General features: G+C 36.7%; 1 protein-coding gene across 2 annotated transcripts; it reads right to left on the reverse strand.

Annotated features, from left to right (window-relative positions):
- Positions 1–16: 16 nt before the first annotated feature.
- Positions 17–16467, reverse strand: LOC108632559 (G-protein coupled receptor Mth2-like). 2 transcript variants are annotated; one of them, XM_026819775.1, is made up of 10 exons: positions 16208–16467; positions 13663–15927; positions 12924–13292; positions 7526–7823; positions 6955–7186; positions 5091–5326; positions 4830–4908; positions 2720–2898; positions 782–962; positions 17–470 (listed from the first exon to the last, which is right to left on the reverse strand). In XM_026819775.1, the coding sequence occupies exons 2-10, from the start codon at positions 13936–13938 to the stop codon at positions 140–142; spliced, it is 2181 nt and encodes a 726-aa protein (XP_026675576.1). In that variant the 5' UTR covers positions 13939–15927; positions 16208–16467; the 3' UTR covers positions 17–139. The 2 variants fall into 2 exon arrangements, with proteins under 2 accessions (XP_026675576.1, XP_026675575.1); XM_026819774.1 differs by having other exon boundaries at positions 13663–16467.
- Positions 16468–18214: the final 1747 nt, after the last annotated feature.

Raw genomic sequence — 18214 nt, forward strand, 5'->3', positions numbered from 1 at the left:
TGTATAAAAACAGGATATAACTAATAGTATAAACCAAATAGTATAAAAAGATATTCACATTAAAATGCTTGAGTATGTAAAAAATCATCGTTACAATATCCATAATTGAGAATCACAATTATAATTTAGTGTTCTTTGGTTAAGGCGCTCCGCTAACATTCACACTAGACGTTAACGTGCTGTTGCTCGCGCTTTTTCTCATTTTGAAGGGATCTTGCAGCATCGACGTACCTTGACTCGAGGTGGATTTCCTCGACTCAAGACCTAGTCGTTTTTTTAAAGCCTGATAAACGCGACGTTTCATCACGAATAAAATAAATATTAACAATCCTTGAAGACTGTTCAATATGTCTGCCGCATAAAATATTTCTTCCTTATAAAAATTGGAATATTTCTGAATGAACAAAGGGAGCATCTCTGCGATCCAGGATATACCCATAACAACGAACAGCTTCATGTTCATGATGAACCTGAATCAATAATACAATTTTTATATTAAAATAAAATAAATTCCTACGGTCTTCTTTGTGTTCTTCACACTTAAATGGAAAGAAATATACATATGTCTTATTAATCTTTCATTAACACACATCTATCTGCACACGAAGCTTATTTCTGCTTTTGATGAAAGTAAAATTCTAAAGCGAGAAGTAAAATGAATTAAATGTCTCATTAACATTTTGATAATAAAATAAGAAATTGAAGAGATAAGAAGTTATAATTAGACATCTATTGAATTTTTCTTAGCTCCCGTACATTGATGGTGGATCAATAAACTCACCTAATTTTAGCGGAGTGAAATCGTTTACTCCGTGGATCCTGTGGATCGACGACTCTACTTATCTCGGCTTTCACTTTGCTACACTTTTCAGCGGTCAAAATGAAAAAGATCACGTTCAACGTCAATTGAATCGCGATCGGCCCTCTGAAGAAAATTAGTTCGCTGTAGTTGCTTTGCCAATCTGCAATATTAATACATTTCTAAGTTAACTGACATTTTCAACGACGAGGACTTTTTTAAATTGAAACCTTGATTTTCCATTCATAATGAACTGCTGATCTTCCAGCTTAATTTTAGCTTTATTTTTGTCTACACATTTCTCCTGATAAAAATTCAGTTAGTAGTGAAAATCCGACGGAAGTATTTCACGTTAATTCAATATTTGATTTTAAAAGAGCGCGGAATCTACGACCACGATTCATGCCGAAAGGGAGGGAGGGGTGAAACCCAGCTGGAGCTCGCGCGTTGTTCTTTTAGCGAGACCCGCCGTATTATATCGCTTTAATTCCGGAAATTTAAGCACACCCGTGGGAACGGTGGAAAAAATCTGATTTTCTAGGGAAAAAGTCGCGCTTTCCGTCGCATGCATCACTTCTTTCTCCACGCGATTAATTTTTAGTTAAGATCCAAAATTAAGCACTTTGCAAAAAATGATAATTCTGTAATATAGATTATTGTATTCTGTAGAGTGCAAAAGTTCATTCACAGTTCGGAAGGAAATAGTCTATGTTGTACTAATTGATGTCCTAGTTCATGAAGTGGAAGGACCTTAATCAGGATTGAGGTCAATCTTTACGACAAGGATAGCCGTACCAATCAAGCAAGGACAAACATCGTGTGTACGTATAGTGGTTGAACGACAAGGCAAGCAAACCTGGACAACTCATCCTCGACAGAATTCAACACGGTACGTACACAATGAATATTGTGAAGTCAACTTTCAGGAAAGAGCGGAGGTTACATTGAATAAATACGCAAATAAAGATAAGCACGAAGAGTGCTAATTCAACTACACTAAAATTTTAATCAAAACGGTGTTCAAAGATTTTAAATTTACTACCTCGATTCACACAATGAAGGACAAAATTTCCATGTTAGGAAAACAATAAATCTAAAGGACAGAGCAGTGAAATAAAGAGCTATACTCTTAAATTTGTAGTATTGCAATATTTGGTTCGAAGTCAATTTTTAAAACATCTTATATACCTATAAATTTAATATATCGATGTTTGAAAATTATTTGGAGTATTTGAAAGTTTTCGCAATATGCAATATTTTAAATAGTCAGTGAATATTCTCCAGTGCCCTGAATGGCGGAGCTTGTTCGCTATCTGTTATATCACTATGCCTTCTTGTACCCTCGCTTCACCTCTTGGCGCGTACAAATTTACTCGCTAACCAACATAAGAACCTGATTTTCTATGCTTATGTGTTATCATAGACAGACAGTCTCCGATAGAATACAAATTTTAGCGGTCTCAGAATTCTTTAATCTATGTTAATTAAAGATTTTCTCTAGGCTCAGATAACAAGAAATGAGAAAGAACTATTGACACTATTAGAAAAGAATTCTTAACTGTCTTTATGTCACGACTTTATATTTACTATTCCCTTGAAATGTATCGTCCTACGATGATTTGTCGGTAAGTAATCGTTTTAAAAACTTGGGCAATTTTCCGCATAATTTTTTGAGTAATATAGATTAAAAATTTCTTAGAAATCTTAGACTTCATGAGAAGAAGAATGTTTACAAAATCGTTGAGTTTGTCTGAAGTTTAAAGCGAATCGGAGCGCAAATCAAGCTGTTGAACTGCGTAAAAGATTCTGATTTTTTCTCTTTCTGATTTTCCGATCAAACAGACGATAGGTATAGTTCATTGTGAATCCGCGATTTATCACGTTGACCGTCCGACTTATTTTTTCTACTTGACAACTTACAGTCGAACCAGCAGTTTTTCGTGCCAATATTGGGCCGCATCGACGTCGGCAGGTAATCCGTCTTGTCGGTTATTATGGCCAGAATTGTGATAGACATGGACAGGCCCCATGCGTACAGGCAGTACAACAGGAATCTCTTGTTGTGATTTTGGCTCCTGGAGATGCTACCGTGTAAGCTCCTGGGAAAAGAGATTTCGTTCGTTTTGTATGAAAACGTAAATTGAATAGAGCAGTTTAAAGTGTTTGCGCTTTACTTTCTACTTTATTACTATATCTGCTGCTACTTTATTTTATATTACAATAAGAGTAGAAATGTTGAAAGATTGTTCAATGTATAATAAGAATTCCCCATTTACTCATTGTGATTATAATATAATTGTCATTAAATAATTAAATATAGACAATTCTACAACCGTAATTCTACATACATTATGCAACATCCTTCACTATATTTTATTGTCTGTAGTTACTGATTACGATATCTAGTCGTTTACGTAACATAGAAAGATCTGATGGCGGAACATCTTAAAACAATTTATATATGATCTCAAAGAAAACACATAATAAAAAGAATTAAACAAAAAAAGTTAGACAAGGTATATTATAAATATAACACAAAACGCATAATAGTATAATTTACATAGAATGATTCACTGCTTTTGTATTTTCCTGTTACGTTTGCACTTATCATTTCGTCATAGACTGTTAATATGATACACAGATACATGTATATTAAAACAACAATTTTTTTACTACTGACAATATTATTTTTATGACTCATATCTTTCAAAACTTCTCAATTTGCAATAATTTTAATGTTAGCTTCTTTTTATTTTTTCTATTCACTCATATCTATTTTTATAAAGTATCCTTTAAAAATTTTTTCGCCGAGATGCTGCGAAACAGTTATCAGACATTCTAAAAATATGTCAGACAAATAAACAACATTCTTCCGTCTTTAATGTGCCCGTATATTTAAAAAGAACTGTTGAAATTTTCCAACTCTATTCAAGAATATAATATAAATGACACACGCGTGGTGAGCCACTCAGTTCCAGAAAAAGTTTCACAATGTGACGTGATGCACGATATAATTAGATTTGCGAAGTAGACGGAAACAAATGTTTATTCATTTTGATTGATTAATGCGTGAACGATTCGAGGGATTGAGATGCCATATTTCCATATTAATGTATCCGATATTGGGAAAAGGAAAATCTCGGGGAACTTCTTTCCTTGGCTTACATTAGAGGCGGAACAGGTGTGAAATGTAATTGTCAAGTTACTATTGCACCGAATCGTATATGAATTAACTTATCTTGAATCTTAAGTATTCTCTATACTAACAAGAATAACTAACATGATTTCTGTTAAACTAACTCGATATTCGGATTAAATAAAAATTACATCAACTGCAATTGTTTTATTCTAATTTATTATTATCAATAAATTAATATTTATGATACTTTTAGTAGCATTAAGTTGTAAATATTCCGTTCAGAAAATATAAATGTGCAGAATATAAAAAACTTGATAGTTTCTTTGCGCTAGATGCGAAACCCGAAGGAACGTTCAAGTGGTTATTCTCTAATCACGTAGATCTATTTTCTCCTCTTATTTATGAATCGCCAGCTAAAATAGCAACTTAAGAACACAAACTCGTACGTTGCTGGATGAAAAACTATACACAGAGGCGTTCGACATACATACATATATCTAAATTACTCAGCGAGGTAATAAAACTCCATTTTTTTCATTTCTATAATAATCAACATTTTCATGAAATATAAAAGGACAAATTTTCTTGATCACGTAAAAAGATTTAATTGTTTAAATATTTTTATGCGTATATTTTTATTGTTAAAGCGTCTAATTCAGTTAATTTATGAAATAACTACGGTAATAATTATTTCATATAGTAATTAGTTAGTTCATGATATCAACGGATTTCATGTCAAACTCAGGTGAGATGCTCTATATAATTGGAACTCCATGCAATTTAATATTAAAAATTTAACGAATTATACCGAAAAAAAAGTGAAAGAACGAGAAAAGCTAACTCAAACAATGCGTCTGAGGGGGAAGTTTTAAATGGCTACTATCATCTTACCCGAATGTCCGCCATATATCGAAGCACATGACGTTCAACCAGCAAAAAGCTGACAGGAAGAAGAAGAGCATGGCGAATCCTGAAAATGAAGATAAATCGTATCGTGTAGCGTTCGCAGTGCACGCGTTCTCGTTTCCAAGCTTTTTCTTCCCCCTACGTTTTGTTCTTTATCTCAATTTTAAACTTAAAGAAGTAATTAGAGAAATTGTTTCACAAACTCTTATACTGCATGCTACTATTTCTCCGTAATCCATAAAATACCTATTGATGTGCAAAATATCTTCGATGTCGTATAGCGGCTTTCCTGAATCGACGTTATATCCGGTGTAGTCCAAGGTATCAGGGAAAGACAAAGGTAAGCCATGAAAAGGCTTGCGCAATGGCACATCAACGTCTTGCCGTGAAGATTTTGAAGGGATGGCAAACATGCGTATACGAGTAGTGTTAATAATATAAAAAGACAACTGATTCCCTCCAAAACGCTGGAAATCACATATCTAAAAACAGAAAAGAGACATAGACCTTAACAAGTTCTTTCCAATACATATCGTTGAAATATTTACTCCAACTGCATCATATAGAATTAAGATATTGCAAATATAATAAACATTTAAACGTATACAAAACATAGAATAAGATTTCATTCACTAATATTACAATGAAAATTGCTTCCATAGAAACAGCCATAGTTGAAATAATTGAATGTGCAATCTTTTTTAATCCTATTCAGGCATTACTATTTTAAGCAGCGTAGAATAATAATGAATCCCCGAATGAAAATTCAGACGATTTTAATTCACGACACGATCCGTCCGCTAAGAAAAGTTTACCAATTTATCGGGAACAAAGGAAAAAACTCCCACGATCTATTATGTCCATTAGGCTATTATCCGGTACGATTCGCTAATTAAGACCGTGATTCATTGTTATTTGGTGCTTTCCTCCGTGAATTCGACGCGGTGTCTAGTGAAAATTGATATGAGAAGAAAGCCCCTGGTATGGATCGATGGAATTCTCATCGCCGCGTCAGAAACACGAGGTATTCTTCAACTTACTTAAAGTAGCGACCGTGGAACGCAAAGAAAACTATAATGTATGTACAATAATACGTAGGTGCAAAAGAAATCGTGTCCGCGCGCAAGTATCCTCGTTATCGCGCCAGGCGAATATAAATCGACTCATTCCAACCGTTCTCGCATTAGCGGGCTCATTAGCATTCGTTGATCTTTATTTATGTCGAAATTAAGGTAATTCGGCGAATTTCATCCGCTCGAGCAATTAATTCAAATATCCACGAAAAAACGGATTGCAAAGTATGTGGAAACTGAACGAAATGTAATCTATCATTCAGATCCCACGTCGCTATCGCGTGCGTTCGATGATTTAAATCTTTTATCATAATATTCATTCGCCTGTTTTTGGAACAAGTTCAGTTTTTCTTGACACCGCATAAGTATAAAGGCAACGAATGGAGGAACACGAACGTACAACCACTTCGTTACAACTTGTCCCGATAAAAATGGTCTTTCTTCTATTCATCAGACAAATGGACTTGTACCATTGTTATTTATTCTTCAGCTTGAAGATATGCGATCGTACACATTGTCCGCATCACTGGCAAACAACTTGGCTATCCTACCTAGCATTGATGCAGGCTACAATATGCGCTGCCGCGAAAGATACTGGTTTCTGGTTTGAACGGTTGACCAGCATCAAGTATAGTCCGTTCCTTTATATGTAGATATTGCGGAAACAGTCTCTTAACAACGAAGCCTCGGTATTATACAAATATGTCCTCTTTTATTGAAGATTTTTTAAATTTTTAATGCGAATGTAGCTCTAACAAGTCAAAAATTTGATAGTCAAGGTGCTAGGTTAAAAATCATTGTATTTTATGACTTCCTAATTTCAAGTCACTAATCATTAACAATTCCAATGCCAACAACGATATATCGTTGATGTAAAAACATATCACTGATATCAACGATACCGAGAACATTGTTCTCAAGCTTTTTTCCGAAAACATTTAATGACTTCAGAATCATTATGATCTTGGCGTATGATAAAATCTTCATTTCACGTTACACCACTCATTCAAAAGACTTTAGTATAAATAATCACTTACATGTAATTGGAGTTTTCCTCCACTGGCGGGTTCTCGAAACAACGAAAAGCGATCAAACCACTTAAATTCTTAGTTTTGTAATTGAACACATCTATGCAGTACTGATTGTATGGCACCGTCCCCAATTCCTGATAAGCCTGGATGTACCCTTCGGGCGTTATTTCTTGTATTTCATTCGGATACATGAAGTACATACCATTAGGGCACTCCACTCCGAAAAATAGACCATATTCTAAAAAATTCAAATGTATTCCGAAATAGAAAAATTATGTTTTGAATGCAATAATTCTAAAAACAACACTCGAAATCCAAGAGAATTTTATATAGAACAAAAAAGTTCATTGACAGAAATTGTTCAAGTTTAATTGATTATTTTGAGAAGTACATTTTAAAATTTAATTCTTGCTAAACTGACAATAAGTAATTGTGGTCATATATTCATATTTATCTCGAATCGCGTGGTTCTCAAGAATGGAAAAATTAAGTATATGAGGGTCCACTATACTCGATATGACAATCGAGGATTAAGAAATCGTGTCGAAAAGAAGATGTAATATCGCGAGAAACGAACCTGTAGCATTCCAGGGACGCTTAGTGATATTGGATATCTCCTCGTAGAAGTTAAGCGAAGAGCGTGCGATCTTACACGAATCGATGATCTTATCGTCCCCGTTTTCCAAGTGACGAGCACCTTCCTCGTTCTCGCAACACTTCTTTATACAACCGTACTCCGAACAAAGTTTGGGATCTCGGCAAACGCGAACCACGATCCGGGGTTGAAACTGGTAATCCGATGTCATTTCGAAGCAGGTGTTCCTGTCCGTGAGAATAACGTCCGTAGCCTCATTTCTCCTTCCTGGCAGGCTTGCCTGGAAAGATAAAACGAGAATGGTTCACGCGGAAGATATTTATCCGGACATTGAATATCCGCAGGATGAACATTCTTGAAGCGCGGCGAATTCGAAACGCCGCACACCGCGAGAACTTTGGATTGTTTTGACGTTCGCGTTCGTGAAATCGGTCCGACGGATACTGCGAATTCTTTGGAAGATCTTCCGACGGAAATTTCCGAGAGGTATTTAGGCAGGAAGACGCGCAAAAATCCGGTTGTCTCGAATATTCGCGGCGGATCAAGTGTCATGAGTAGATTAAAACGAAAGAATGCGGGTGAAACGAAAGAGGAAACGGGAAAAGTACGCGCTTTTACAAATTCTTGTAATACTATGCTCGCTCGTGAGCCTCGCGACGAATATTTGAACAGATTGTGAATTATTTTCCGTGACATTTAATTTAATCGGTGAGATCCAGTCGAGTGATTTTTTTGTTTGACGATAACATTGAAAAATTACAGTTAAGATAACTGATAATTGAATTACATTTATATTTGTCGCAACCAAAATAATAATTTAGCGACGGACATTTTACGCACTTTCCCCTGGTACAAATGACGAAAAACTGTGACTCACATAACAAACGTGACTCTTAGAAACATTTAATGAGGCCCTCAAGGAGAGCTGAAAAGAATATGCGACAGGGACAAATCTACCAGTCGATATTATAATAACCAAGATTAAAGAATTTTTTAAATGATCTCAAAAAAAAGATTCCTTATATTATAATTCTTAGACCTAAAAAACATGAATTAGTTCAAGAGTATTGGTGGATTATGCTTGCAATTGAAACAAACATGATTTATTATTTCAATAAAAATAATTAGAAAACATGATTAACTAATTTAAATCTTCGCTACAATTCTGACATTATTTATGCAATGAGTTGGAAATTAATTTGTCAATAATTTTTGTGTCAGTTTTCACCGCAGCGTTCCGCATTTTATAACTTGGGAAATCCTCTCTGATAATAAATATATCCTTCCTCTGCTGTCTAGCGAGGTGCCTGGCGAGGTCGTTACCGGAGCGGATGGCAAGGGATCTTTATACACCTGGCCCCGCTAAAGGGTGCGAAAGCAATAAATAAATCCGATTCATTCTTGTAGAACGTACGTGGTGCTAGTGGCGAACAATGGCGGAGGCAAAGATGCGCCGTTGTTTGAAACCAAGGACCACTGCATTGCGGACGGATAGGATAGAACACTCTCTGGTCTTGATCGCACGTGCCTTTGCATAGTCGATAGTTATGACGCCTGTGTCCCAACAAACGCGATAACAAATTCTTTTTCGCTTACAAGTTGATAAAAACATCTTTTAATATATATATAATAATTTTAATAACTTCTTGTTTCCATCCTTTCAGCAGTTAAGAACATAAACTCCAGTCCAATTCTATGCGCTTTTCCCTTCATTTATTAATGCTAATTATTTTTAATCTTTTCTTTTATAAATCTATTTTGATATAATTTCAATAATATTTCTATACTTATATAAAATACGCAAATAGTTATTCTCCATGTTCGTTCGTTAGCATAATAAAACAAGCTTTGACAGCGCTAGAGAGTAGGCACATAATAATGTTGACAAGATAAATCTAAATATCGCGTGTTTATGTAACTCTGTAACATGACGGAACCTAGTTAGTTGGTATACAGACGGCTTCCATAAGATACGTTGAGTTTCCTGTATTTTGATAAGGCTCGAAATTAACGGAAAGCATTTTTGTACTTTACTGCACTGATTAATTGATAAGTAACAGCTGCTAAAATATAGTAATGTAACATAGGTTCAGTTTAGAAAAATATGTATTACAATTCGTACCGAAAACACGTCACCTTGGAATCGGAGCCGAATGCTAAGAATAAAACTCAAAAGCTCTGTAACTCTGGAGACTTTATGATCTACAGTGTTTATTGAAATACTTTATTTGAACATCTTTAAAGATCTTATTTATTATGAGTTCTGTTGTACGTATACGACTGCCAATTGTCAAATGAGCTTTAATAAAAAATTTCGCCGTAGCTTTTTAACTGTAGTATATCGCGCAATGAAATTAAAAGGAGATAATAGATGTATCAATTAGGTTAATCATGTCGCACATATGATTGATACGAAGGACAAAAATTTAATTGGAGGTGTTATGAACATCATAAAAAAGTGATAAAACACTAGAAAGAAAATGTTATAAAATCGTTGTTATCTTTTGCTTCCAGGGAAAAGCAATTAAACAGAAACAGTTATTAAAGCTCCATTACATCCGAATGAAAAGCAAATTAAAAATCCATTATGACCCGAAACCACGCAATTACTGAGTCAACTATGAAACTCAATCTATGAAAGGAAAACTTCGAGGACCATGTAGTAGCGCAAATTCATTAAAATTCAATTCGCTGCCTAATTAGTCAACCGATCTAAAAATACGTGATAGAAAAATATCTCAGGAAAAGCGTCCTAAATAAATACTGAATGACTTTTATAGTTGTAATTCTTTAGAAATAATGTAGCGGCCATAGAAGTATTCGATGAAACCTATAGTTAGAATATTTATCTTATAAATATATTTTCCACTTTTATACAAAAATGAATAGAGGAGAAACAAATAGTTAGAACAAAAAGTAATGTTTGTTCCGTGCACCCTTTTTATAAGCGATCGCAAGAAAATGGAATGCTCTCACGCGTATGCGAGGGAATGAAACAAAGATGAAACTGATCAGTGCAGACGACGCGGTGTCTGTAACCCCTAAACGGGTTAACATGTGCGCCATGATTTTATTTATTGTCAAACAAACATGACATCCGCTGCTATGTAACACGTCAGTATTTCTCGGATAAACGTCTCGACATAAGATAAATAACTATGCTAATCGTAGAAGGCTTGATTGTTTCCACATTGATGTGTACAAAAAATTGAACGAGTAGTGGATATACATGTGTGTACCGACTCCCACACGTTTATACTAGTATAGAAGGACAGCAATCAGATTAATTTCTACGTCCGCTAGAAGGATGAGAAATAACTGACAAATAGTTTCCTTCATTCCTAATTCATAGTCGTACAGTTCCCAAGAAACCAATCTATGTTTATTTGTTCTTCTTTTTTCATAATTATAGTGGCTTATATGTATATTGTTTCACTATGATCTCAGTACAATTGGAGTTTCTGTTTAAAAAGATTTATTCGTCTGACGTAATTAAACATCTTAACTACAACATTGATTCTATGGGGAATAAATTTTTCTACGGTAGTATACGATCTTACAATTTGAAATTGTTTGCTGAGACAATTACTAAAGAATAGGGAACATAGGGCACGATAGAATAAAACTGCGAAGCAGGGTGCACAGTTTTTGTAATTCGCCCGTTTCTTTTTTAGTTGCTACGGAAAACGAAATAGATTTCCCAGGTAGACGTACATAGTACGCACATACATATATATGTACATATACGTAGTAATACATGTACATGTATAAGTATGTATAGTAGCAAACGAGCAGCACGTGTTTCCCAGATTTTCCGTGCGACAATGCGAGTACGTAAAATAGGGCGAGAAACTAACGTTTCGTGGGAACTGTGGTATATTTGTCGGACCTGAAAAAAGTAAGGGAAGACGATATTTTCGTTGGAACGACGACTAAGTTTGATATCATGCATGAATGTTTTGCGATGGACATGTGATATGATGTTTCACACGCTGATGTTCTCGCCTCCGGTTGCTTGTCATTTATAATAATATATTGAATGATGGACATCTGTGTCTTGTGACCGACAAATTGTTACCATTTGTCAAGCAAGTAATCACACGATGTCAAAACAAAGGGTATTATCTTCTGCGCAACAAACGTTTGTTCGTTAGTCTTAATTAGATACCCTAAGCGATTTACATAGGTGTGGTGTCTCTCATGTTAAATCGAAATTCTGCGTAAATGGACACACCTATTGTAACTTTGCTATCTTCTGCAAATTGGGAAACATACAATGAATGCAGAAAGTATTCGCATACCATCTGTCGTTTTTATTTTAGCTATAACATCGATTCTATATGGAGTACTAAAATTATTTTAGCACTCTGCGCATAGTTGCCATCTCTATGATCGTATGTATTTTAAAAAATACACCATAACTACAACCAGCAAAGTAAATACGTTTGGGAAATAATAATCGTTCTATTTCGAACCGACACTAAAAATAAATATGGTAATCCATAAAAATTTAACACTGCAGTGAAAAAAGTGTGATATATAATCGTAAAAATCATTGTAAAAATATACGCAAACACGTTCTGTGATCATTGTGTACATGATACGTACGCACATAAGTCTAATGAATATTAGCTATACAAAATTGCATAACTTTACTCGATAATATCTTGCTCTTCGGGGAAATTAATTATTTTTTACATTAATGAAAGTCGGTATGTAAATTGACTCGAATTCAGTGCGACTCTGTTATTCGTTTCAACCAATTAGGCTTATTTTACGGGGAATGGCGTAGAATGAGAAAAATGGGAATTCTCATTGGAATCGTGACGTTCCTTTTTTTTCGTGAGCGGTATAAAGAACTAAAAGGGAAAGATTTTCATGAAGAGCGTTCTCTAATTCAATATCATGAATTACGGGTTGCGAAGCGCTTTCACTGTTAGTTGAACGTCAGAATTGCTTTTATTTAAATTTAACCATCTGTCTCGTCTGCATGCCGTCTTAAAATATAATAATAATATAATAAAAATATAATAATAAATATAATAAAAGAGCTAGTTCTTGATTTGGCACTAATTTTTTATCAGCTCATGAGATAAATCGTTTTTTTAAGTTTATGTCAACCGATAACTGTTCGAAATTATTTCTGAAATAAACATTGACATTTCAATTCAAATACGGTGGAAATTTCCGAAATCTATTAGAATAGCGAAATTGTTTTCTTTTTTCTTCAACGGCGTATTAACGCGAAACACAAAAGAAACTAAGAAAAGAACATCTGTAATATGAAATTCCAGAACTTTGTATATTATTCATTACATGTATTCGGAAATGAAAGTTTCACATCGATACGTAATATCGTCATATTTGAACTGATGCTTACCTGCAAAGATCCGTTCGCGAAAACGATAAGATCCCCATCGATCTCGTATGTGAAGATTGCCTGACACTTAGGGAAACCTCTGTAAACGTTCAGAAAATCCAGCTCGTCTCCCTGCGGTAGCAACGAGCGGAATCGTTCTTTCCATAGCGAATCGTGTTTATCGAAAGTGTCGAACGTTGGATCGCAGTCTCCCGTGGTTATGTTGAACATCATGTTATTCGTGCAGCATCTTCTGACGTTGAAAAGTTTCGGCCGTGACGCAGCTGTTGAGTATTGTTCATCCCTGTCTTTGTTTGACTTGCAATACACGAATATAGGAATACTCTTTCTGCTGTTTTGATCGTACAGAATCTCGACGCAGGAGGCTACCTGTAAAGAAACGTAAACTCCAGTCATTATCGAATGAGATTATGCAGACATCTAATAATATAAGCGGTTCAAAGTGAAGAAAAAATTGTAGTTCCTATGTCTTGGAGTTTAATTATATTTATGCCAAAAATAAAATGTTTTGAATGAAATTAAGACAGTAAACATATGAACAAACGTCGCGTGAAAACTATCCATGTCTGGTATTAGTTATTATCGAATAAACAGAAAGGGGTACGCCTTCTTAGATAATCGAACAGCCTGCTACAGTTAAATGGCAATAAAATAGCATGACGATAACAAAATCTCAATTTCGGACCTTCGCGGATCCGTTCGAACATTTGCGATCTACTAGTGAAATGACTAATCTTACCTGCAGAAAATCGTTCGGTTCAATCTCGGAAAGAGGCACCGTGGTGATATCCTGCGGGTCCTCGCATATTGGTAACACGTACTGACTGGTCTGCGTGACATTTTCATTACCATGATCCAGTACGTAAAGTTCACTGGCATACATCGGTGCTGGAGCACACTTAATCTTCGATGAACCCGAAAAAACTTCGCCTGGGGGGCAACACTTTTTGAAAGACGACGCGACACTCAAAGAGACGAAAAATAGCGTGAAAATAATTATGCCTTGTTTCGTCATTGTGGTAAAAATCACGATTAAAAAATTTTAAGATCAATCGAGTTTTATTTATAATTAGTATATCGACACTAAACGTTCACGTCAAATCCACGGAGTCTCACTAATTCGGAACTATATTTCCTTTTCACTCGAGTTTTTTAAGTACTTCCTATTCTATGAACACTCGAGCATTTGTTACTTAAAAAGCCCGAGTTTAGTGCTCGGAACACGTTTACACAACGGGAAAATCGCTCGCCGGATATACCCGTCACGAAGTTGTCGACCAAACGGGAACAAATTGACCGGATCGTTGCACGAAGTATCGATAGGGGATCAGTAGAACCCTACTACTCGTCGATCCAATTTTGAACGAGCTCCGGGAGCACGATTCTCGACGATTCTTCGGGAGCTTGACTCATTTGAGTCTAATCCCCATCGCGTCGAGACGTCCACGCACGAACCTTCTGGGAATCGGTAACTAAAATTGATCCGTCGCGGTCGGTCTACGCGGAACCATTTCTCCAAGGGTGCTCCACATTTTCTCTAGTGATATATCGTTCTAGTCCACGCACATTCCGTATAAACTTTCTTCAGTATCTTTGATCTATTTAATCGCTGACTAGCTCCGCTAATGTCGTAGTCACTCGTTAATGTTTATGGCGATCGTAAAACTCAAACGAGCTTTTTCAGTCTAGCATTGTGCAATAGTAATGTTGTACTTATAACACATATGATAAACGATAAGAAAAGAATGACAGTCTCTTACGTAATCGCAAATTCAGGTAAGTCGAGTATTTAAGTGTAAAGTTATTAGAATTTTACTGACGCCTATCTCGGAACAAGTATGATCGAAAGTGTCATGTTAATCATTACTCATCGTTTTCAAAACTATAGCTCACCGGTCCCAGTGGTAATTTTCGAACAATTGAACGTAAGCCATCTCCGGTCGATTAAATCATTGCTTCCGATGCATAATGCAACACGGTGCACGCACGCAGCTGCATCCCGGTAATCTCGAGAGGCGCCCCGGATAATTATGAGGCAGCTATTGCCAGCAATTAACTGGCGCCGTCTACGGAAAGCAATCTTATCGGTGAACCGAGGGCGTACAGTTTCGAAAAAAGTTTACCTTCGACCTAACTTCCTCGTCTTTTTGGTTCATTGATCAAAACCTTTCTCGTAGTTCCATCCGGAGCAACTTCATCGAAACTTCTCCAAGAAGTTATTACTATTCTTCCAACTTCCGCGTATTCTTTTAACCGGTTTCACAATGAGAACCTTCCTTTCCTTATTTCGAAACGTTACTTAATTTTTCTTGACGGTCTGAGTTTTTTCACTTCATGCATTAATTCATTCGATCGTCGTTGTTTACGCGTAAATTTATAATAATTTGGAATTCGCGTTCGTCACTGGTCACCTTCCTTGGGTCTACATTTCCTTTGGTCACGTTTATTATTCCATTGCTTCATTTCCCTGCTACTCTTAATCCCGGAGGTCTTACAATCTCCGGCACCCCTTTCGCGAATTTATCACCACTTTACATCGCGCTTCACGTCGCACTTTCCTTCGCCTGAATTATGATTATTTCACCTTCCCGTTACGAATCGAATCGTGTCTCACCCTCCGCGTTATAATTTGTAATTATTCTATCTCCTCCTCTCTCCGCCCCTCGTTCGCTTTCACATTCCTCGAAAACGATTCGTTAAAACCGCACTTTTTCTAATCCCAAACGTCGCTTTTCGATTTCGACGGAATAACCTGACTCGATCACATCTGCCGCTTTTCAAGTTCCATTCTGCTACGTGAATCGATTCACGACGATTCCCCTCTTCTCGCTCTTCGCTTCGCCGATATCGATCGAATTCGAACCAAAGTTACTTCATCTAACTTGATCCTCGAACTCTCCAGCTTACTATCCGTACGTTCTCACAATTTTCAGACACCTGATTCCACTTTCACCAACACACATCGGTCTGTAGATACGCTTCCCAATACCAGTTTTCACAATCGCTACAAAACCAACGAAGTCCATTAAAACGCAACTGAACTTACAGAAATTTAACACGCGCACCACGTATTCCTCCGTGCTTCGCGCCAAAATGAAAACGTCACAGCGTATACAAGAACTAATCACGTTCCTCAACTCCTGATAGTATTACCCGTTTAATTTCGTAACGTCACAATTAAAAATCGATTTTTACAACTTTAAAAGAAACGCATGATATTTTTTATAAATACGAATGATTACATTTTATCAAATAGTATAGTCAGTGACATATTACGTACGTACATACGGCTATGCATGTAATTATGACCCTCCGCTGATCAAATATGAAACGGAGCATACATACACGGGAAAGAATTGAATCTGCCTCGAACGAGATACTTTAGGAAGAGTTTCGTTGGATCCTCGATAAGCCGATATTTGTTCGGCGTTACCTGCGAAACCGAAGTTCGACTGGATCCTTGCGAACCGGTTTGCACACAGGCAATACGCGTACGACATTCGATGCGGCGAATACGAACGCAGGAACGCGACTGATTCACTCGCACGAACGGACAGCGAATATCACAGAGACTACAGAGAGAAATTCAACTATGTGGGCATGCTACAAGAACACAACGACAAGAAAACCAGCACACACGACGCACCTCTTTCTGCCAAGCCTCTCCCTCCCTCTAACATCGGGATTCCCCCTTATAGGAGTGTCGGCATTTTCTGTATCTCTTCCTTTTTTCCTTCCTTTCCGTTTCTTGTTTATCTTTATCTGACCCCGGTTAATTAGTCGATTAACAATACCCAGCATACGAATTAAACTGTGCGTAGGAGAAAAAAGGTTTGCTCCAGTTCTCGCATTCTGGATTCGGCCACACTATATTTTGAGAGCTACTAATAGCCTGTCTACTGCTTCAAACCCTATAGGATCTCTTAGAAGCTAAGAATAATTTGTGTGGGAAGTCGAGGAGGAAGATGTTATACTACTCAGCTAATAGACAAGATTAGTTTTGCAAGTATCATGATTATAAATCATTTCGGTAGAAAAAGAGGGTCGTAACAAATTAAACGTCTCCTCTTGTCTTTACCATGTAATACTCAGCGTGCAAGGAACAGTTTTGGGTAGTATAAAGGATTAACAAGGCACGCATCAAATTTCCAAAAAACGTTAACGCTCGACGTTTATCCCTTCGCTTTAATTACCCTGTTTTTATCAATTTATTATCCTCTTTCGCCTGTGGTAGACCACATAAAAAGACATCCCTTTAAAGCCTGCTTCCAGCAGAGAAGAATACAAATTAATTTCCGTCCGCAAGACCTCGCGTTTACCACTTTGATTAATGGTCGTTCATTGGTGGCCGACGTTGTTGCGTTTTCTACGTCGCACTTCGTTCTCTTCTTTCCATCGGCGTCTTCAACCCGACGAATTCAGCCATGTTCGTTCGTCTCGCGCGCCAAACAATTTTTTAAACTCACTGGACTCGTTCGTTAGTCACGACGGCAACGGTATGCCCCGTGAAAACGAGGATAAAACTTAATTCATAACCCGGCGCATAGCCTCTTAGTCAGGATGAACGCCAGGCTTCTAATTAATTCCCAAAAGATCTTCGCCTCCGGACGCGGCTGTAAAATATAACGCGAATGTTTCATTTCGAGCAACGGAGCTACGCTACGTGGCTGCTTTCAAAAGTGTGCCATATTTCACTTATTTAAGTTACGTCGAGCTTAGAATTATATCCATCGTAATTTACAATAACCCTTCCCATTACAAATTATTTTATATTCAGCATTAAATGATCATAGTTATAATATCAATAAGACTTATTTTTCACGTTACACATGCAAAAATCCTCAGAATTAAGTATCAAATAAAAAAGAGTGCAATTGGGTCTATACACATAATATGTACTGACCTACGACACGCTTGTTCCCAGGTGGAACCATCGCTTTGGAGGTTTAAGTACTTTAGTCGAATGCCGTTAAATGATAGAGAGTTTAATATCTTGGAGTTCCTTAGTTAAATACTAGCTCTATTTTCTCCTTTACCTTTTATTTACCGTGCTTCCCTGTTTAGTCTCCCCCTTGTCTTTCTTGTTGGTTTGCCCGTCACTCGTTTTCGCAGCTCTTATTTCCCTTCGATTCTCTTTTTCGCCTCTCACTTCTTTGACCTTCTTCCTGTTATTTCACCCAGTGCCGGGCCTTCCTTCCTGCTGTCTTTTTTTGCGTTGCTATTTTCACCGATGTACGAAAATTATGAATCCTTCGCACCGCTCTTTGTACCATCGTTTCTTCACGCGGCCT

This window comes from Ceratina calcarata, unplaced genomic scaffold (assembly GCF_001652005.2).
Source record: "Ceratina calcarata isolate Rehan_Ccalc_2016 unplaced genomic scaffold, ASM165200v1 scaffold162, whole genome shotgun sequence".
NCBI lineage: Eukaryota > Metazoa > Arthropoda > Insecta > Hymenoptera > Apidae > Ceratina > Ceratina calcarata.